The sequence below is a fragment of the Hetaerina americana genome, unplaced genomic scaffold (genome assembly GCF_022747635.1).
Source record: "Hetaerina americana unplaced genomic scaffold, ioHetAmer1.1.p SCAF_76, whole genome shotgun sequence".
In the NCBI taxonomy this organism is placed as follows: domain Eukaryota; kingdom Metazoa; phylum Arthropoda; class Insecta; order Odonata; family Calopterygidae; genus Hetaerina; species Hetaerina americana.
The window spans coordinates 52098-76365 of NW_027287383.1; the positions used below are offsets into that span (position 1 = coordinate 52098).

Here is a 24268-nt window from a genome sequence, read left to right on the forward strand (position 1 = left end):
TATCAACTGCGAGTATTATGCAAATGTATTGCAATGTTTGAGAGAAGAAATGAAGCAAAAGTGACCGCATTTGGCTAAGAAGAAAGTGTTGTTTCATCAAGACAATGCACCAGCTCGCAAAGCCGTAATTGCAATGGCCAAAATTCATAGCATCTTATGCACCATATTCACCAGATTCAGCCCCTTCGGTTTATTTTCTGTTCGCAAACTTGAAGAAATGGCTCGGTGGTCGTCAAAGATTTTCCAACCGTGAAAAAGTGATGTCAGCAGTTAATGGCTATTTTGAGGAGCAAGACTGTTCTTATTTTTAAAAAGAGTATTGAACCAATTGAACATCGCTGGGAAAAGTGTATTGAGCTGAAAGGAGATTTTTGAAAAATAAATACATTTTTTCCAAAAATTTTTGTTTTCTTTGTTGGGCCGGGTACTTCTAGGATTACCCTTGTAGATTATGTGCGAGCTCAAACCTCCTGAGTCCATAATGTTTTTTTTTCATGTACTATTCATGAAAGCACCATCAGTCTTTCAATAAACATTGATGTTTCTCGTTGTTTCAGGTTGTACTTATTTGAATCTTTAATGAAACTGAAATATTTAAAAGGCATGTATTTATCTGCAGTTTGAAAAATGTGTACTCTTTTGTTTCATAATTTTTCCTCTTGACTTTCTAAGATTTACATAATAGGCTGCCTGCCAAATTCTTTGAGTAATTTCTTTGACAAAAATTGTAGCAACTCCTGGAGGCTAAGCGCAAGCAGGCAGAGGATGAGAGAGCATTAAAAGACTTGGAAGCCAGATTAGCCAAAGCCACATCGTCAGGTGGATCTCCTCTGTCATCATCAGCAGCCTCTTCATCAACCGATGGACCAAGTGGCTCAGGCTGTGGGGCAGATGATGGGCTCAGGGTAGCTGATCCATTGACTGAAAGAGATGCCAGACTCATTGGTAAGTTTGAACATGTTTAAAGTAAATAACTTCACAAACTGGTAATCATAAGAAGATTCATGCTATCTAAGCCATCGTGTTTGTTTAACTTTCCTGTTACAAATTTTTGGTAACAGGTTTTCAATATAATAATTGTGAGAATGCCATTTCCTGAAATTGTTTTCTGAGAACAGGACAAACGAATGGAGGATAAATTTCCTTTAGTTTGTGTGGGTGATGAAACAGAACTAATTTTTCTTTATACATTAGATCCATCTGGTTTAATGAAGGGGAGATGAACAAGTAACCAGGAAAAAGCATTTAAAACATGAATTTTTCCTTAATTTTCAAATTATGATATTTACATTTGCATTTGATTCGTCTTAGATAAATTTCTAATAAATAAATCAACACGTTATTGTCCTTTTTAAGGTATGCTATCTTCAACTGTTGAATTAATTTATAAAGCTTTTTCTTCAAGGTACCATGAAATTAATAAGTAATACAAAAATCATAAAATGAACCCAAGAGCACATTAGTTTGTGACAATTTAGTCAAACCTATCTATTGAGTCACATACATAAATTGAATTTTATAATATGCAAGTGCAGCAGACTGCAAGGAAAAATTACCCATGTGATAGGTTAAATAATTTTTAATGCTCACTAATAATATAACGTGATTTCATGAACAAAATGTGTCTTACAACAGATTTCACATGGTCTTGCATCATTGGATTAAAATATTATTGGCCAACTTTTTCCATTAGTTGAAACTTGACTCAGACACTCACAGTCATCATTATCTCCAAAAAATTATTATCAGGCTGGCAGCTGCCAATATTTATTTGCCAATTGATTTCACTGAACCAAAATATAATGATTGTTGAAATATGGGCAAATGAAATCTCAGACTTCGTTACAAAAAAATGCTATTGAAACCATCTTAATGATTTTGAACTCCTAAGACTGATTTAATTACTGTGGGAAACAGACTAAAACAAATATTAAGTACACATTTTTTTATTTTTTATTGGTAGAAATGACATAGCTAATAACTCTCCTGCCATGATGTGAGTAATAAGTCACGCTTTTCTTAACAGAGCATATCATAATATGAATCCATTGTAAAAGAGGATCCATTCTATCTGTATTTATGCCTCCCACGGCCCCATAACCTCCACAGCACTGCAGCCAGACCAGCAATGATGGTGATCTATATTGAACCAATCAATTCCATCTTTTAGTAACCGCACTAATAGGGATGCTACTCAGAAAAATTATTTATTCCATGTAAAATCCCATGCAACCTAGTAATTTAGTGATGAAGTTTTACAAATCGAGCAAATTAGGCTAGGAAAATGAACTTCACTGGTTTTGCATTGAGTTTTTTATCCTAATACTTGGTATTATTCCCATTTCTAGGTCTGGTATCTACATTCTTACATGTTCATCCCTTTGGAGCAGGTGTAGACTATGTCTGGTCATACCTGCAGAAGATTGAACCCTCACTTCGGCCCTCTGATGTGGAAGCCCTTCTGTCTCGTTTCCCATCTCTCTTCCGTCAAGAGTTGTCTGGGATAGGCGCCAATATGGAGCGCAAGTGGTTGTTTGCGGGGTTCACAAGGCCATCTACCTTGCATGCATCCTCCTCCTCAACAATCACTGTTTCAACGTCTTCCTCAGGTGTGGTCCCCAGTAGTGGCAGCTAGTCATGTAACTGATATGTTTTATTCTTTGTAAACATGCTAGCCAGCCACTCAAACTGGTGCTGCGGTCAAGATTTCCTATGGTTCCAGTTAATATTGATCCTCCTTTCCAGTTGAACTAGTCAAGAGTATGTTACAAAAGGAAGTGGTATCCTAGTAGAAAGGGCATCCATTAATGCCATTTGTGAGGCTGACTCAGCCTGGGCCCACGCATCCACATGTCTTCATTTCAAATCTATGGGTAGAGTCACAATTTTATGGATATTTATGATGTTTTTCACGTTAAAATGTGAGATTTCTATTGAATTGGTTTAATTAATAAAATGACGTGATTAGCTAAAATTATTAGGATTATGATTTAAGCACACCTTTTTCATCAGCATTAATGCAAACCACAATTTTTACTATAGTTCGTATAGAAAACACTAATCATTTGAAATCCATAATCATTTGGTACTTGTAAAATTTTGATTAAAATTTACTAATAACATTAAATTTACTCCCGCTGAAATGTAAGCATATTCAGTCTTTCAGCACTTTCTGAATTCAGTATTTTATCATTGGCTATGTCGAAAAATGTGAACCATGATCTTTTACAGCCAACATTTTCTGCAAAACACCAATTTCATGATATCTTTTTGAATAATCATTGGTATTTAATTATCATCTCTGTGGTGTGATTCAGGTATTTTCTATCCATCTCTGATCAGGGGTCAACATTAGGTAACTTGAAATGTAAAAATCCCATTGTAACTGACAAATCTTTGGTCACTTCAACTTCTTTGTAGCTTGGAATTCTCCTGTTTAAACTTGCAACCCTAAGGAAATTTTGGAAAGGATCAGGGGCATCATAGGCTTTCTTTGATAAATCCTTCACAATAACTTCACAAGTTTCATATCAAACTTCTGCAAAGTTAAATAAGTGTCAGGCAAAGCACATGAAGAGGATGATTATCCAAACAAACCCTGTAGGACTGTAGTATGGTTTTCATTGTATTTTACTGAATCAGATACCAATGCTGGAATCAGGGGATACCCTACTGCATACATACTTTGATGAAGTATCCATAGTGTAATAGGAGCAGGGTGAATTTACACAATATACTAATTATAGCAGCAAGATATACAAACTACATAATAGAACATCTTTGGCTCCAAAAGTAAAGCTGAGAGTACAACCACCACTTGTATTTCTTTTTTTATCCCAAAAATAGTTGATTAGTTTGTTAATCAATAAAACTCTGTTTTCTTTCATTCTTTGGTATGTGGCTTGTTTTTAATGGATCAGTGATAGATTTTGCCAATTGTTACGTTTTCCAAAACAAACATATCAATTTTTTGCAGTGAATGCTGCTGCTCTTTGTCAACGAATTTTTATTTATTGTCTCATAACCTTTTCATCAAACTTCAGTTAAGTCTGGGAATCGTGTCTTTTAACCAAATAATATGGTATTTTTATCTCAAACTTCTTTACTTATTCTATTTCATGATACATTCAATTTTTTCGTAATTAGATCTAAAGCTGAAATATTTACAAGTTATAAATTATAAAAACATTCATCCTCCAAGTGACTTTAAAGATATGCTGATGGCTTTGACATTTTATGTCATCAGATAATGTTAAACACGTACCAGAAAGAATGGAATGCATAAAGATTGTGGAAGATCATGTACTCTCGTTTGATAATTTGATAGTCTAGGGCTTCCCATAGATACTGAGTTCCCATGTCTATCATGCAAAACATCAGCACAAATAGATCCTGAGTTCCCATGTCTATCATGCAATACATCAGCACAAATTAAGCCTGAAATTAAGAAATTTTACAGGGTTTCAATGGAAGGTAGGATCTGTGGTGGAGAGTGTTTTCATTGGTACATTACCGCAAGTATCACCTTGGCCATTTATCTCTGCCTTTCTCTCTCAGGTGTCAATAAAAGACTGGACCATTAACTGTCTAGGGGAAAGTGTGGCAAAAGTTATGAGAGACTTAAAATATCCATTTGAAGTAATCCAGATGACTCAGCATAATTTTAATTTTGCCTTCAACCACAGGAGAAATCTCAAAAATGTCCTCTTCATGAGATATGATTTTTTTATTTCTATGGTGCAGTCATTAATAATTTCATTGCCCCAGAGTTTCCTTAAATAGTATCTTATATAAAAATATTCAACATCCTGGCAGTATTCCGCTTATTTTGTTGCAATATTTTTCTTATCCTTTCAATAGTGAGAACTCTTGAACCAATTTTCATCATCATCTGACTAAAAAATATGCATTCATCAATCATAAGGGTTGAACAAATTACCCTTCGCTTGCATTTACATTTTTAAGTTGCCATATTTATTCTTAAATTCCAAGTAATAAATTTGATTGAATATCATGTTTTTTTGTGCTTTCAAGCGGATTTAATATTTTCCTGAAATTTCAATTGAATTTCAGTTTTTTTTTATTTTGAATCACCATAAAATTGTGACTAGTCATCATTCATTTATTTCAATCAGATTATTCTTTCACTTGTGGGAATAATAAAGTCTTTTAATGAAAGTGTATTTTGCATAGTATATTTTGAAACATGTTTAGGGGGAAATTAATGAATAAGTCTTTGATGGCATTGACATGTGATTTCATAATTTTGTACCATTTCAAATCCTCATGCATAAGTCATGGTGTAGGTGTTCAGAATTACATGTTATCCCGTGTTGAGAAAAAATTTCTTCGGGTATCTTTTCCATAATTATTTTTTCCTTGATTCAATCTTGGAAGGCTACAAAAATAGGATCATTTAAAACTTTTAAAATTTGATCAATGTGGGAAGTGACTCAAATTGGAAGCAAAATGATGATTTGCTTATTGTCAGTTCCCTGTTAAAGTGTTCATCATATTGCGGAATCTACTTGAAAATCATGTGCAATATGATCATTAGTTTGGCATATTTCGAGATACTTTTATTGCAATAAAAGTTTTCATGGCTTGAGAAATGAATGAAATTGATTTGAGGAAGATTTTAAAAAATTACTGCGGGGACTGTATATTGCTGCTATATTATTTTTCTAGTCATTTTATTATTTCTGATATTGATTTTTAGATAAAGTGGCCTACACAGAACTTTGTTAGTCATTAAAAGCGATGATATTAAGTAATAATATATTTTTCATGTGACGCATAAAGAAAAGCCATCTGCATACCATTGAGATTTTGTGAATTTCCCATGAATATATCTGATATTTTTCATATGCCATAGTGATATCATGCTATAAGGCTTTTTCATTTATTATCAGATGTATTTGTTTTGATTCATACAAGTTTAGCATCAATTAAGAGTAAAAGATATACCACCTCTTTATATGTGAGAACATTTTGTGCAATAACCATATTGGTTTCACAATAGCTAAACTTCAAGGTGTCCAGTCATTATAACCAATTCTCTGGTGTTATGGGTTATTATGAGATATGTACATAAAGAGAAGAATCTCGTTATAGCAGTCAAAGTTCTAATTTATGAATAATTTTATAAGTACATATTGTGATGATGCACCCTATTGTCCTAATATGGTTGTTCACATTCTTAATGTCTCTCTCTTGCGTGCTATCTTACATTGTGGCTCCATCACTCTTATTCTAACTGCACATAATATGCTTCTAGTTTTTTTATGAAAACCAAAATTTTTGGGATATATTTTAATTTGAATGTTGCCTTCTGAATGGCACTTATGCAATAGTTGGTTGTATTTGTTTGGAATAAGAATGACAATGATATTTCTAGTCACTCTGTTTGCAAGAGTACAGAGCCAATTCCATGCATAAAGCTGTAGAGCTAAAATAATTTCAACAAATACAAATGGTATATTATTGCATAACAATTTTTGGTGTTTTCTCTGGTAACCAGTAATAGCATATTAATAAATCTAGGGTTCATATATAGGTTTTACTGAATCCTTTGAACTTAATATATGAATCAATAACCTATAACATCTTCTTAAATTTTTGTGTTAGGATTTATTTCATTGTTCATTTGTGGTGGAGTGATATCCCTAGGTGATATTGGAACTTGACGTGCATTATGAGGTTTGGGTGAAATGATCAGTATGATTCCTAATAATTTATATAAGCTAGGTATTCTATTGTTTTCTCTCCAGTCTCCAAATCACTTTGAATGTAAGTTGATTTCAATGTTGCTTCTTAGTTTTTTGCAATTGCACAGAAGTGTTAATGTTTTGTGTAAGAGCGGCAGGAATTCCTAACCCAATGAGATCCATAATTTTTTTGATAATTAAGTAACCATTCATGATGGAGCCATTTTATGGTTGTGCTGTGAAGTTTTAGTTTAATTTTCCTTTTTAAGTGTGATATTTTGTCATAGGTTTTAGGATGTTGGTTCCTTTTCCTTACATGACTGATTAGGGTTGATTAATAACTGAGAATAAATCGATCATGTTCATTATGTATGTTGTCAGTACTTTCCAGTGGCTATTGTGATCATGAAAGTTTTATAATAGAATTAGTTCAAGTAGGGTCATTGTCATTTCCATGGTGATTTCTCTTCAAATACTTTGAAAAATTTGGTGTAGAGGCCTATGGTATGTAGGAAGACTTAATTTTTCTTAGCTACTTTGTTGCTCATTCATTTGAGTTGAAATTACTTTCAGTGTATTGGAAATCTCAAAGTGTACTCACCTTGATTGTATTGAATTTCGTATGTCACATTATCCTTTGTTCTCGAGATAATTTAGTTTGTCTAGAATGTGATTTAATCCTTGTGTTTATGTAAATTAAGTGTTGATTTCCTGTGTACTTCTAAGTTTAAATACTCAGTACAAGGACATGTAAAAATTTTGGTGAACAAGGAAAATTTCTCAAACAAATTGTTATGTGGTAAATCTCCTATGATCACTTCTGTTTGCATGTTGCCCTGCTTAGTATATATCATTCATGTAAGAAATCTTGTACTCTTAGCCCTAAACTCAGGTGTATGCTTCTGTTGTTTAGGGTGGTATAAAATTGTATCATCTATTAAGCTTAGGAACCAGATAAAAAGATGAAAATTTGCCCAAAAATATCGTACCAAGATCCCCAACCAGCTTCATTTGTGTCCTACCATAGATCTTAATTTAAACAGCCAAATTACTTCTTATTGGTACCTATTTTTGATCCTTTCCAAATATTTTGATCCTCATAGAGTTTTCTTGTTTCTAAAAATCTGGTGTTTTAAGATCTTCATCATTGCTGTTTCAAAAGATGTTAATTGACTTTTTCATCTCCCCAGCTTTTGGGAATTAAAAAATTGAAAGAAACATTTTAAATTTGTAATTATTGAAAATTATTCTATACATTGTATAAACATTCTTTCCAAATTGGAAATAAAGTCTTCTTTATGAAGGAAATTTAATGTATATTTTACTGGCCTAGGAACAAACTTAATGCATTCCCTTGATGTTTAAAAGTTTTCTTTGCATGTAGTATGCTTATACGATATAATCTACAAAAAATGTTCATGATTTTTACTTGAACTTCATAGTGCCTTGTGATTACTAAATGAGTAATAATTTCCTCATATGAAATAAGGAAACCATAACTGTTCAGAATATACCATTAAGCACCTGCAGGAAATATAGATGAATGAAAACTTTATAAAATTAGGAAGGAAGGATACTACACAAATTCTTTTGAGTGAAATTTATTACACATGTAAGTTGTTTATAAATAAAGAAATTCCATTTTCCATTGAATTCCATCTAAACATAACACTTTTATGATAAACAATGATTAATGAAACATTAAAGCCTGAACACCAATGGACACAGTTTTTACTTGAACATCCTATTTTTTTCAATTGCTGTGATATTTTTTTGTTAGCAGAGCTCCTTTCTTGATTCTTTAAATGGCAATTGTTATCAAATTTAATTGATATTCAACTTAGTTAGGTTGCGAAACTCTATGGTTAAAACCTTGGTGAATGATTTCTTCTTCGATTGAAAGTTATTTTGAGTTGGTAAAAAATTTAACTAGGACTCCTTCCACATTCCAATCCATTTGTATCCCTGTGATTGCTTTCTTTCATCATACATTGCCACAATGTTTAATGGAGAATAATAACTCTACCACTCATCAGACACTATGTTCTCTTTCAATTTCAATTGGTACTGTAACTTAATACATGAATACAGCTAAATATGTCAAAATTATGGACAGAATCTAAAATTCACAGCCTGACATTTTAAATCTGCTGACTTCCATCTATAAAAAGGGTATGATGCAGGAAAACATGGAGTTTTACAATTTCAGTGATTAGCTTATTAAACAAGATTAATGCAGCTAAAACACATAGAGTAATCATTGAAAGCCATCAAGAACAAAAATTGGCTGAGTTTTTATTAACAATCCAGCCTCGTAGCTCAATATTTATTTAATAAACAAGCCAACAAATCAACCTTTTGCACTTAAGTGCATACCATCCTTCATTCATTATGCATCAGTTCCCTATATACATCAGGTTGGTAGTTAACTTGATCAACCAGAAACTTAACAATTACAGGACTTGACATATTCCTTTCTAATCTAATACCCATAAATGTTTCCTTTTCAATGATCCTTGCCTTTGATTCCGCTTGACAGGACCTTCAAGGTCCCATTTCTTTGCTATGCAAGTGAGAGCAGTCAAATCAAGCTAAACAGAAAATTTTACTTTTATACATGTAAAAAAATAAATCTCCATGCATGAATCACAGAGTAATTAAAAACTTGAGCTTGTCCTTATTAACTGATACTTAAAAAATATATTCACTTTGGCATAAACCTCAAATGTTACAAAATAAAAATATTTTGTAATTAAACTGAAAATAACTACACATAAATGACCAAAGGATTCTCTTTCACTGAGATGGTATATGAATGCAAAAGAAAAATTTCTATAAGCAATATATAGTGTGACTATATTCAAATATTTACATACCATGAAATTAGCACGGGAAAAAACCAGTGCCTGCAGAACTGCTTAATAAATAAGATGATATCATGTCACAGAATGTAGAAAATATATTAGTGCATTTTTAAGAAAAAGTAGAAAAATTCAGTTGATAGTGAAAATATTTCACCATCACTTCCATGAAAAATCAAGATTGTATCACTCTATCAGAGTAGATATATACAAATATGCTTAGAACAGTTGCAAGGAAACTATATTTATGGGGAATTAATGTTTTTCATTTCATGATCTGTTTTAGGAAGTGCATTGACACATGATAATGAGGAGGATATTACATTACTTTAGTAAGTGATTAAAAATTGGGAAAAATCTGATTAAACTTTTACATAGACTGATAGTGATGGTAGACCAATTTTACTTGATTGTTGAAAATTCAACGTTTAAAAAATAATAACAAGGTATAAATTTGATACCTTAAAGTATTCAAAGCCAAGAATACATTTTTTTCCATAATTTGGCTTCCCATTAAATAGTTTCAAACTCAAATTTGTAACTCAGATTTGCAAATATGAATCTTAGTGGTTTTTAAACAGAAAATGTTCAAATGAAAATGAGATATAGAACAATCCCTCCAGTTAGATACTTAGTACAACATGTATATAACACAGAAAATTCTCTTAAAGCATTTTTACCATTCATAATTGCAATTTTGCCCATCATGTCAAACCATGGCAGCAATTGCTAAAAAGAATATGAGGTATGTCCCCATGTAAAAGATGAGAATGAATATCACACAAGAGTCGAGAAAAAAGGTTCTTTCATTCTATAACATTTGAAGGCCCAATCCATTGGAACGCTACTTTCAAGCCATAGCACCACCTATGCTTTTAGCAAATGGCTTCATCATTTTTGGGCACTAGAGCCTTTCAAAGTGAATGTCACATCAAATCCAACAACCTCATTTACGTGATGAAGATCTTTCACTATATAAAGCCGACTGTAGACTCATTGTGAAATTTCAGTACATACTGCTATAATTCTGATGATCCTGAATTCTTAATAACAATTGCTAAAATCAGTTATTGGGGAGAAAATTCACACCTATTTTAATACTGCTTTGCATTCTAAGATGTGATCTGAATTTTCAGAAACACAATCCATTCTTTTAGGTCTGAACAGATTATCCAATACTGTTATGTAGAGGACATAAGTCTGCACAATTTATTCAACAGCTATCTTAATGAGCATAATTAATTTGAAGTAACAAATATTTTTCAGCTTTCACTGAATTTTCCATTAATATGAAAAGATTTTTGACTGAGAAGAGAATTTTTTCTCAATATTGCATGTTAAACTGCCCTACCAATAAAAAAATCATTGTAGAAATTCAAATACACATATCTAGCATTCCAATGCATTGGTTGGTAGCCAATCAGGCATGCTAATTGAGTGAACGACTTTGAATAATAATGAGTTTGTGATTGATCCACCAAGCCCAAAAACTATTCCACCAAATCCAGATTTTCAAAGCTTGAATTCCAAAAAAGTATGCTATTTGAAAACTTTTTACCATAGATAATGAATGCTAAATGTATATGTGACATCTGGCAATCGAATTCCCTAATTGTTGTGAAGCAACTATAATTCAGTAATGAGTTGAGCAGGTTCGTAAACCCCTGTATGAATTTCAGTTTCTGAAAAAGGTAGCGTTTTTAATTTGTTGAAAAGATTTTGAAGGTGAGCACCATCAGTATTAATTAGTTGAAACAGACATGTAGCATTCATTAAATAACCCACAGTTATTTTAACACACTTTAAAGTTAAATCTCCATTAAGTGATTACATATTGTATGCCATTAATGAGCTGGATGAAATTAATTTTAAGTAATTGCTAAGTTTCGCCTGACAGAGTAATAAGCATATGTTCCTTAAAATAAACCCTATTTAGAGTAAGACTATTAAAAAATATTTAGAAGTTATGATTGAAGAAGATCGAAATGCATTATTTTGTAGCATCAATCAACCGTGGTTTGTTACCCTTTTTAAAAAGTAAGTTCATGGAAACAATAAATTTTATTGATTTCAGATTAATGAATTCCTTTCACATATCCTCAACTGAACCTTGGTTGCCTTTATTCATTTAGTTAGACAATCAAAAGAGTGATCCCATGTACCTGATTGGCCTGACTTTAGCCCCACCCTTGTTGGTTATTAGAGGAAAGCTGTGGGAGAAGACACCCTAAAGTCTAGCATGTTCAGAAAAATTGGCATTAGTGAATGGATCCATGCATGGGGTGGGACTACATTCAGAGAAGTATCATATATGAACAGCAACATCAGTTTTGCTCATTTACGACACAACTGAAATAATTAACATATGGATTAATATCTAAATTGCTTTGTTTGGAACACTTTTCTGACAAAATAGACTTTTAAAATGTAATTATTTCTTTAAGTTACAAATCACAAAAAGATTAGCACTTCCCTAATCATTTCCTAACAAATGGTTACTCAACTACTCTGTACAATATTTGCTAATTTATCATTAAGATCAGTCAATTTATCAGTATCTCATAAAGAGTTGTTAAGCCATGACACTTTGATAATTCAGCCAAAGTTTAACTGCTATTTGTCTTCTAAGGATGAATTAATGCCCAATTCTTCCATGCAATAGAATCAAACAGTGTCATCAACAATATCAACAAGCAATTTCTCAGCAAAACATCAGCATCAACAGTCATTTACAGGTGCAATCCCAATTGAATAGCCATACTTAAAGTATGGCAAAAACTCACACTGTTTAAATAACTATATTTTTCATTCTATAACAACCATCTCAACAATTAAATTAGTAACAATGTCTACACAGCCAGATTATGTTAAATATACCAAAAATCTGTGACTTGCACTGCAAACTCCAGGATATAGGGAATGCTACCGATGGATGTTATTAGACCATAAACAAAATAAAATGTATACTCCAATAAACACATGGCTTTTGGAAAAACTGTTGAAAGCATAAAAGTTGTAACATGTCATAATGGAACAAAATATTATCACGAGAGACATTGACTTAAATATTTAACTCACAATATTTATAAAATATCATATCTCCCTTAGCTGTCTGTGGAAGGCAAATGCTTCAGCAAGATATGCAACAACCCAACTTCTCACATTCTTCACACTTTCAAACAACTACCTATGTGAGTGTCAGTAATCCATAAGTTTCTTTTTATTTTCATAGAGATATCTTATCAGTACATATATTTTTTAAATTTGATTTCTTCCTTGTACTGATCTAAAAAGATCAAATCAATTTATAATTCTGAGATGTCTATTCAATGCTGATGAATTTATACAAAAAATAATTTTTGCATTATTTTAACAACATAAGCTCATGCAGCTTCAAATACCGACAATTTTTAAGAAATAACAAAACAGTAAATATTTCCTAAAATACTGAAAAATGTGAAAATGCTTCCATCATGGCAAAATGTGAAAAAAAGCACTGATCAAAATTCCAAAGAAACTGCGGGAATCCCAGTCAAGGTGAATGATTTTTACACTCTGAAATTGTTGCATTGAAAAGCACTGATCACTGATCAGTTTTAATTAACATGGAAAGTGAACATATAAATAAAATAAGTAAAAATTATAGTGGAATAACACTGTTAACAATTCATCAAATTAATAAGCAATGAATTAACCTTCAATTTCACTTCTCTTTGGCATATTTAGTCACTGATATACATACCTCATGTTTTCTACTGTCATTGAAAATCATCGGTCTGCCCTTGGTACTTATATGTGGATTCCTTAGCCACCTTTAATCAACAATACATCTCACGCTAATTTAATCACCTCCAAATATTAATGGATTTGACAGCAAAAAAACTGTAGAAACATAGCAATCAATTCTCTATTAAACTGGATGTGCTCTTTCATGCTGAAAATGGTTTCTTTAAACAGCAAGATCCAGGTCCAATTACGAGCAATAGTAACTTATCAAAAACAGCAAGATTTATAAGAAGTATGTGACGGTTGAATTTGCAGTGGCTTCTACAGTGGCATTTCCCAAGAGACCAACTCCAACATCAGACTGGGAAACTGTTGACAAGACCTTAGCCAGGGTGCCAGCAGCTGTGGAAGTGTTGTTGAGCAACATTGAGATTGCTGAAGTAACAGCTGCCGTGCTCAGCTCCATGGCCATTGAAGGGGTGGTCGAGTTTATGGAGGGGACGGAAGACATAATAGTTGGGCCAACTGCAGTCGTGGCCGGTGAGACTACTGGAGGAATGGTGAATGGCATTGGAGAGTAATTGTAGTTAGGACTGCACGGGTCCTGTAGTGGTTTTCCCAGCATTGCATCCAATAGATATGCCACAGAGGACCCAGTGGTGAGTCCAATGTTGTACGAGAGGGTCATTATGTTACCTGAGAAAAGAAAAAGAAAGTGGTAAATAAACGCATTCTTAAATGTAAGAGGCATTCTATAAGGGCACTGAAGCCATTGAAGCTATTTTCATTTAATTAAAATTGGAGTAACCAGCAGGTGCTTAGGCTCATTATCAAAAGGATGGAGAAGAAGCCAAGTGATCACTTGTGGAAAGATCAGTTTGGGCTTAGAAATGTGAGAGGTGTACGTGATGTCATAGCCTGAGGTCACTTATGGTAAAGAATATATAGCATATATCTAGGATACATTTGCTAGTCTCATGGACTTTGATATTCCCAGAACTCCAATATTTTGTTCCCAATTTACAAGGTAAATTGGGGACAATTAATGAACAAAATAAAGAAGATAGGAGTAGACTGAATGAATTATCAACATTTACTAAACGTGTTCATGTCTCAGATTATGCAGGAAGGTAGTGGATAAAGATTCAGGACGGACAGTGACAGGCAGGGGAGTATGAGTGGCTTGTCCAATATTCCTAGCTCTTAAAGGTTGAGACATCAAAAAAGAAACGTTTTGTATATATGATTAAGTCTCAACTAATTCTCTCAATCAGGTCCTGAGAATCTTTCTTTATTTTGAGCATGAATGTCAATTTTGGAAATACTGGTCATCCACAGACAAATAAAATTTTCGCCATTAAATATATAAGTCTAGTAGGATGTGGTATCCAGTTCACAATGGGTTGGAGGGAATCTAATAAGGCTTCTAACCAGCAGATCATTAGGTTTCCAAATTCTACTCCAATTAAGCTACGGTTAATGATTTGTATGAAACTACAATAAAAGCCTAAATAAAAAATGATTATTCCACAAAATTGTAGTTTAGCCACTCACACAAATTTAAAAATAATACCAGATGAAAAATTATAATAATGGATCAACCTTCCTTACCATGGGTCAGAAATAAATGTGTTCCTATATCAAAGTAATTAGTTACCTATTGGCTTTTGGGTTTATCATTGGATCATAATTTTTCCTGCCCCTCCTCTCATTTGTAATCACAAACATATCAAGTCTACAAATGTGTCCAGTTTCTGGGTGTGGTGGAATCATTCTTACTTACCAGTGAGTTCTCTCCTCTCTGCTGGAACTCTCTGCGGGGCCAGGATAATGGGAAGACTGCCAATTAGCCCATTTGAGAGGCCAAGAGCTGCAGCTATTAGGAGAGGTGGTGCATCTCCTGGCAACAGTGGATTCGCTCGAGGAGCTGTGCATGCCAGCAAGCATGGCACCAATGCCAAACGTGATACAGAAAGCCATACCAGTTGACCTCTTGTCCACTCACCAGGTGCTGATGCAAGCACCTGTTAATAATGTAATGGAAACTCTTCTAAACAAATGTACGCAGGACTTTGTTGAACAGGAATCAATTATCATGTTGAAAACCATAGACAGGGAGTTAGAACTTGTACTTGAGACAACCAAAACCAGAAGTTTTAAGCAGAGTACAATTGTCTCCATTCTTCTTATACATCGAGTAAGCATTTATGGTCAACATTTTATGTAAATTCTTGCAAAATGATTTTGTTCTTTAATTAAAGTAATAATTGTCCTCATCAGCAAGAGAATTTCACATTGAACTAAGTAGTGAAACAGTAAAAAAATTTGGAACTTCACCGCCCATTAGTCAGGAGTATCAATCCTTGACCCTGGTTTCTTTATTTATTTATTTCATTTCAGGTTCATTTAAAATACAGGATTATAGAATTTTGAAAATATTTTTCAATTGTAACTCCATTAAATTGAAAATAGAATCGTTACCCTGTCTTCATTAATTATTAAACAAATAAGAGGATTGTAGTAAGAATATATGCCCCTAAAAGATTACTAACAAAATTGCAACATTAACATCACCAAAAGTATGTTTTTTATGTTTTTAGACCTTGAGTTGATTATTCTGATAAGATATTGGAAAATTAAAATTTAGCTGATGAAAAAAATCATGTCAGAATGCAGTTGTATCACTAAAACTCAGACCCTGTAAAGAAAACCTGGATGCCAAAATCTATTATAATATCAATATTCCAACCCATAAAAATATATAATATTACTCAGGAAAATCACACACTTACTGCTACACATCAGTCAATGGGGTCAAGGTTATGCAGATGTATCAGTCAGTGACAAAATATATGAATCCCATTTAGTTTTCAACAAATAGTGACTTTGATTTTTTAATTAGGCACACAAAGACATCAAATCCCTTGAATGCACTTCAGAAGGAAACTATATGTTAAATATTAATGCTTGCATGAATGTTTTACTCAGCAAGCATAAGCAACAAATTCAATACTTACGTCCCAAAAATTTCAATAATCCGTCACAACTACACAAATTCAAGACAAGATTGTTTAAATATGCACTTAAAATCTCATGACTGGATTCTAGAAAAATCAATGAATCATAATGCTTTAAGTAACTGCATTAGAAAATATTGAAATGATTTTATATGCTAGTGACACACCTTGCCAATGAGATCTGTGGCATTGAATATTGCCATCAGTAGAACAGGCATCCATGAGCCAAATCTGCAGCTGCTGACTTCTGAGATTATGCCGGGGTACAAGCAGAGGGTGACAAAATATGCTAGAGCAATTGACACCATGTATGGCCATACCTGACGACTCACTTGCCACCTTGCCTTTAGTCCCTCTGAAAGGAGAAAAGGTTTCTGGAATTATTCAATTTCCACGAGTTTAAACCAAAATGTACATTTATGGATAAAATTTTTCTTTTAACCCTATCCAAATCGGAATATTCATGCTATAGATATAATTAATTCAATTAAATTAAATAGCATTCTATCTATAACATATAACGGCTTGCTTAATCATCCAATCTAGATCTGACAAGAATATTTGGCCAGTGGGAAGAGCATTTTTTTAAGATCAACCACAGGCTTAAACTTGGTCTCACATTGAGCTGAGCTAATGCTACATTTATGAAATAAATTAGATTATGGTTCTGAGTTGTTTAGGTAAAGTGTTCTCGGAGTTTTTTAAGGGAAAGTTTAATTATAAGAAAGGATTGATAAAATGTTGTTTTATTGAAAATAAGCTGGAATTGGAATAAAAAGATGATGAATTCAAAGAGAAAGTAATAAACATATCAAAATGATTACAATGAAATTAGTATTAATAATAATTCTGACATGAAACAAAATAGACCGCACACACACACCACATGTAATGAGCAATGGGTTAGCCACAATGAATAGACTTACTAATCACTATGTAATAACACAGCATCTCACAGAAAAGTCAATATCATCAATCAATAATGATATATGTATTATGATTGACTTGAGCCCATGGGTTTTGGTTGAGCAACCAACCACATTTCCCATAGTGAACTAATCAAAAAGGCATATAGATGAAATTCAAGCTCATGGCACTTTCACAATTCACCCATTTTGAAAGGAGAATCCCAAGTCTTTATTATAGGTGAAAGGGTGGTTGGTGTGTTCAATTTTTGGGAGAATATGGCAAGGGCAAGAACCCAAATAAAAGGTGAATGGGCATGTGAGCCAGGAAGGGTTTTCCTGGTTGGTATGTACCTCTGCACTTACCTCCTAAAGTCTCCTTTTCTGTCTAATCCTGCCACGCCCACTCTCACATACTTTTCCCACTCCCTCACTCAACTCAGTATGATGAGTTTTGGGTCTCACAATGTCATTTGGACAGTAGGGATGTGCAGTCTGACATCATAATCTAATACATGTGATAATCAGTATGCAAAGGCATCCGTTGCAACCAGGTTGACCTGTCATTTAGTGGGATCCCATATTGCCAAATTTTTCCAAATTTTCCGAATGGACAAGCTGTCCTGTTTCCCAATTTTACTTTTGAGTGCTTGGGAATCATACTATGTACTCTTGGGGTCATTTTCATTGTTTAATGTGCCACCAATGTATCACTTATGTCAGTCATAAACTGCAGTCTTAGGTTTTTTACAGGGGCTTGCACATGCAATGGCCTCTGAAAACACAAGCTATTCTCACAACTAAAACAAAAATTGCAAATTTAGAAATTCCTGATTCACATGTCAAATTCCTAACCTTATCAAAACTTTCCCTTTTCCCCATTTTTACCCAAGCTTTTAAAGAAGCTGAGTAGTTGCTGATATTTTCCCAATATTTTCGAATGAGTGACCTCCCTGAAACTAGCATCATCCACTTCATGATACAAAGGATATTACACTCGTGATGCAAATACTCATCAACTGGTCTCTCTTGAAGGATACTGTTGCATTACATTTACCCAAAAATGGAGACCCATGAGATCTCAATACAAGACAGAAAACATGATGACTCACTTTTGATTCCACCCCAAGCTTTGACATTCCTGTAGCTGCTGCTGGACGATCCTGAGCCAGAGGTGCCACCAGTCCCATAAAGAGGTCTCATTCTGACCACCACTTCTTCCACCTTGTACGTAGTCCCTGTTGTGCCTGTGGCTGGACCACGGGGTTCATACACAGGATTCGCAAAGCTGAAGGCTGAAGATGATGCATTACCACTGTCTGTGTCCATCATGGGAGGGCTCTGATGGAGTTTGAGCACACCATATTCCCCTTTGCCATTTCCTCCATCACCATCAAGAGGATCCATCTGAGTGTGTAAGTAAAAACACATTTTATTAGCATCCCAACCACATTTGAATAAGAGTTTTTAATTAGTAACAAAAACATGTTGCTTTAGCTTATGTGCCTTGTGTCACTCAAAGTATTTAGCAAATTACAAATCTATAAGTGTTGGCACCATGGAAGGGAGGAGGCAGGGATCAGTCAGGCCTCAACCCATAACCACCAACAGCCCTCATAATTCCAAAGATGATAAAATGATACCAATAGATAAATCACTAAATTGATGGTTTCATAGTTCAATTTGTAGCCAAAAGGAGCTACGTAAGCCTTATAGGCTACGATTGGAGTGATTGGCTGATTAATAAAAACCAAGATAGTTTCCAACTTTTGCAAAATTCAGTTAAATAGGTATCCTATGCACATGAACAAGTACCCAAGATTTTTTATTTTATCACATCTTAGTTTTCACTTGATTTAATTATTGCCATTATGCAGTTTTTGTATTAAAAATGCCAAGGCAATGAGATTTCATTATTTATTAAGTTATCCAAGATTTGAATGAAAAAAAATAGTCCTCATTCCCCAGTCCAACTACAGGAGACCCTGAGTCTGTTGCACACAAATTTAAACCCAAAATGAAAAGCAAGCAATGAAATATAAAATAAATATGCACATTTATAACTAAAGGAAGAAATAACATGCTGGAAAATAGCAAGTCAAATGAAAGAGAGGACTTTATCTAAGAAACCTAATTAAGATACAAACATATGAGTGACTCATAAATAGAACCCACCAGTGCCTTCTGGGGAAAAAGTGACCAAAACAGAATCTCACTCCGAGGGTTTGCATCTAATCATAATGATTCTAAAGAAATAAAGGTGACTGATTTTTTTAATTACGTCACTCAGGAGAAATGTATTTAATATTACGGGGGAAAGTAAAAAAACTAAACTATTTTGATGCACTCAGGAAACATTATCTTTAAGCACCATACTAATGATAAAAATACAGGAAATATCAAAACACCACAATGTCAACAGTCATGCACCATTGTTAGTTCACACATGTACAAGTGGAGACCTACATTGAAGAGACTTAGAATGTCAATAATTATTTAAACTGACAAGGACGTAAACCTGGAGCTCCTAATTAAAAGGTTTTCTGCATGTACACAACCAAGCTATGTTTTTTTTCAAAATGGCTTTTCAGTGGAGCTTCCACACCCTACATATATTTCACCTTATGTCCAAAAAGGTATATTGTATAAATTAATGTACGAATAAAATTTGACAAACCATGGGTTAGAGCCAAACTTGATAACTTCAAGGATGAAATTGTTGGAAATTTCACAACTCAACATTGTTTGCAGTAATTTAGTTAATAGAAAAATGGGTGGAGCTATACCATGAAAATATCAATTAATATGATAAAATTTTAACTGATATGGGTCTAGATATTTAACAAAGAATGCATTTCATTAAAATCACAAGCAGTCATAACATCAGGTTATGAACAACTGTTGTCTTGATTTTAAATATATCACAATGCCTAGATTTAATTCAATTCCATATTGATTGCAAATTTAATGCAGATCAGCATTAATGCATCAACTCTCAGGTTTCAGAAAATAATTAGTCATATCATTTCTACACCAAGAGAAACTTGGGCAGCTTTCTTAACAGCGATCTAAAAAACTTGATCAATCAATTTTCAAGTTTAAACTAAATTGTGTTAAACTCAAAAATCACAACTAGGATATCAGGCTCAACACTCCCCAAATTGATTTTTTTTTAATTTTGATGGATGCCACTCAAAAATGGGAAATTAACATCATGTGCTATTGTGATCAGCAATCATTTAGATGAAAACTACTTTTTTCCCAAATGAGCAGGAGCATTACAGTGCACTAACTTATGGATAAATCATAAAATTATTATCTATCTCTATACTTCTTCTGAATTAAGATAATAAACAAGGGACAATGATTAAATTAAATTTTTAAGCAAGGCTGGGCACCATCAGCTATGAATCTGATGCAATACTTTCATTCTACTCAGTAAACTGACCCAATAACCCTTCACACAAACATGCACATATTAACAGTGAAATCTAAAATACAAATAACCCTGGATACCAATAATCTAGTCATCAATCAATATTCCTTGAATACTATGGCCTTCAATCTGAAGGTCAGCTTAATAGGGGAGGCAAGACCTGACCTAAAAAGTAAGCCCAATAGTATATAAGACTCAAACATACAAGATAGAACAGTTAATTTCTTCTCATGTGCCAAATATGATTCACCAAAAAATTCTGATACCCAAAAAATCACAGTTTATTTGAGGTGGAGAGAAGTGAATTTGCAAAGAGTTGGAGAAGAATACTCTGAAAAGAAGTGATATCATCATTGAATAGATTTTTAGATGAGACAGCCAGATGAAAACAGTCATCAAGGAAAAAGTACCTAATGTGGGAAGATCCTGGATAATTACACTGAATAATGATGACAGGAGTCAAAGAGAAGAAATATGTAGACAGAGGATTAAGGATATAAGAATTGAATATGAAGCTACATGAAACAAAGTTTTGGATTATCCAGCGATTATTATGGCAATAAAATCATAATTAAAAAGTATAAGGCAAGAAATAGTACTCTGGCCTTCATTTATGGTATAATTACACTACAGTATCCCTTTCCTCATTCACCACTCCACCCAAAGATGATATTTTGCAAGACAATATGACAGAGTGACTTTCTAACAGAGATGTGGTTGCAATTACATATTCATGGCATGAGAAACAACTTCTTATAGCTTAGGTTTACAGGGAAGAATAGTATTTCAAGTACAAGAGCTTACGTAATATTTCAGCTAGGGTTAGCAGCCAGGGTAATTGCATTATTTATACTTCAGATTTCACTATCCTACATACATATGTGTCCAGAAAGTAAATTCACTGTGCTGTCACCAGAAAATCTTATCCTATAAAGTTTTAAGAAAGGACTTCACCAATGGTCTCCAAATGCAATTTGGCATTTATGGTAACATTTCCAGCCATGTCAGGTTTATTTTTGCTAATAAATTACAGTTTATCATATTAATTCTCGTAGATAACCAAGCAGTGGAATGCTGATGTGTGGGACCATTGAAAGTTTTAACCAACACTGATACAAGAGTGACTGGACTTGCAAGGAATACCATGAAATTAATATAAAACTAAAATGAGAATTAGAAAACTTAACATAAAACTACCATGAGAAGTCAACTTTAACAGTCACTATAGGACAACTGTGTCTGTGGCTGTCACAATTTCAAAATATCTATGATGAACTTTGGTAGTTTCAACCTAAATGCTTGTCTAACAAAAACAAGCTGAAGACCTATCATATGTGTCAGCAGTCCTTTGGTATTTAAATTGTGGTACCTCAATACCAAATTCAATGCCACTGCCATGGAATTGAATAAGATCTCAAATGGGGATTCATATTGGATATAAATGGACTACTAACAAGCTGGGGTTAGAAAATTATTTTAAATTTATTTTGAAGTTCTTTTTAATGTGATGGCGTAAAATAATTATTAATAAACTGTTGTGTACATGAATGAAACAGCAACAAAATTAAAACTACTGAATGTACATTACTAGTAAATGAAGATTTCATGATCTTTATATTGCATATAGTATGGCCTGTCCAGGATAAATTCATAGGAAATTATATTAACATTGAAAAAATACATCACTAGATTAAGAACTACTACCACCATAAAATTTGATGGAAAATTTAAAAAATCTGAATAACTCTATTGATGACAAGACTCATTCATGGTGAAACTATAAGGACTAGTTAGAAAATAATTTCTTCCACTACCATAGAAATTTTTCATGTTTAGAGGAAAAGCACAAAATAAAGAACCATTATGAGAGAAAAATATATTTTAAAGTTGTTAGCGGTTAAATTATTTAGAAATCAAACTTAATAAGAATTAGCAAGAAATATTTAAGTTGGTTTATCTTATTAAAATGAAACTAGGTTTAATGGCTTCAGTTTTAATACATAAAATTAAGTAGATACCTCTGGTAATGCCTTCCAGAGACTTGGTAACAGGAGCATACATTACTGGACTGAGTGGCATATTAGCTTATCTCTGCTCTCCTCACCTACACTTAACTTCCAAGCTGCTTAAAAGAATGCACAATCCCTCAGAACAGGACTATTTTTTCACGGTTGTGTTAGGATTTCAGAGAACTTCCTTCACAGGGACTGATATTGCTAGCGATTGAACATAAAATTGTGGAGAGCTGCGACTGAACTAAATAAATAAAATAGTAATTTGAATTCAATTAAAGAAAATTGATTAAAACAATAATTCACACAAGATGTCATCTCTTGCATTATTAAAATAATAAGTATCACTAGCATGTTTTGGCTGACCTGTTAAATGGGTATGTGACATATACACATACATACATACTAAGTACTTAAGATACTTGAAAAAGTAAATATTGGTGAATGAACAAATGAGTACTCATACATATTCCTACTATTTGTGACCACGATAACCAATTATGCTTCATTTGAAGTTTGCCAGTGAATCACGTTTCCCTCACATGCATAGCACAACTTCAATAGGTAACCGTATCCATAATCCTACCAATCCTACATCTTCTGTAGGTTCCAGGACCAGCTTGTTCCCCTGAGTGAGCCCTCCACCACTCTCAACATTGACTCCACCTAATTCTGTCCCCATAGTGCCATCTGATCCTCCAGTGGTAGACTGATTTGCTGCTTCATCTCCTTGCCCAGAGCAGAGAGTCAAGTAGAATCTCACAAAGTGAGTCCTTCTGACAGCCTGTAAAGTGACAAGTAAGAAGAAAATAGAATGAATGAAGATAAAACGAACATCTGGCTGACACCTAACCATGGGAAGAATAAAGATGACATGGCAATTGAAATTCCTCTCAAACACTAACATCATATTATTGCTTAATATTTTTCTGGCACTGTTCCAGCAACCTTTTCTTTAATCCTTACCTCTTTTCCCCAACTAACAAGGAGAAGTTTTGACTACCTGCTCAACAACTTTTACTCTAATACTCTATGGTCTAATAGTAAATGGCAATAAATTAAAATGGTGGAAAAATTATAAGCATATTTGCTCATTGTAGATTCAATACTAATTATTTAAATGTTAAAGAACCATCATAATTACATAAAATGAAGGAGAGAGGAAAGCATACCGACTATTATCACCCAAATTAAATCGAATATTTGATAACTGATAACTCTTAATGAATAATATTTAAATTCAAAAATTCTTTTTATTAGCTCCATTGATAATTATCATGTTAAATTGAAATTACTGAAATATGAAGGTATGAAATCTTAGAGGGTAAAGTTTCAACCAAAACAAGCATACAAATTAGTGTATTCAGGGAGCGGAAGATATTTACTTCTCTGTTTAGCCATACTAGTAGTTTCCCTAGTAAATCTGGAGTCAAGAAATGCAATGTATTTGTGCAATGAAAGTGTATCACAGTTTAAGGTTAATTTTATTCAAAAACAACCATGAATAGAATGGTGAAAAATAAAAGGCACCATAGAAAATAAGTGCAATATGTACACAATGGAAAACAAATGAGAAAGTGCTACAAAGGGGAGGAGAGGGATGT

General features: G+C 33.4%; 2 protein-coding genes across 4 annotated transcripts in view; one reads left to right on the plus strand and one right to left on the minus strand.

The window, feature by feature from the left end:
- The window catches only part of LOC139697401 (ecto-NOX disulfide-thiol exchanger 2), a 32252-nt gene extending 24312 nt beyond the window's left edge, over nucleotides 1–7940 (plus strand). Inside the window, exons 9-10 of the mRNA XM_071596085.1 lie at nucleotides 732–945; nucleotides 2349–7940. Of these exons, the coding sequence (XP_071452186.1) occupies nucleotides 732–945; nucleotides 2349–2635 (501 nt within the window). The 3' untranslated portion in view covers nucleotides 2636–7940. The remainder of the gene's footprint in view (nucleotides 1–731; nucleotides 946–2348) is intronic.
- Nucleotides 7941–8309: 369 nt separating this feature from the next.
- Ent3 (equilibrative nucleoside transporter 3) overlaps nucleotides 8310–24268 on the minus strand; it is a 31663-nt gene continuing 15704 nt past the window's right edge. For 2 of the 3 annotated variants that reach the window (XM_071596125.1, XM_071596126.1), the window contains 5 exons: nucleotides 23251–23448; nucleotides 18329–18623; nucleotides 16479–16666; nucleotides 15078–15318; nucleotides 8310–13990 (listed from right to left, as the gene is read on the minus strand). In XM_071596125.1, coding sequence (XP_071452226.1) covers nucleotides 13578–13990; nucleotides 15078–15318; nucleotides 16479–16666; nucleotides 18329–18623; nucleotides 23251–23448 — 1335 coding nt within the window. In that variant the 3' untranslated portion in view covers nucleotides 8310–13577. The remainder of the gene's footprint in view (nucleotides 13991–15077; nucleotides 15319–16478; nucleotides 16667–18328; nucleotides 18624–23250; nucleotides 23449–24268) is intronic. The other variant, XM_071596127.1, reaches the window with a different exon arrangement.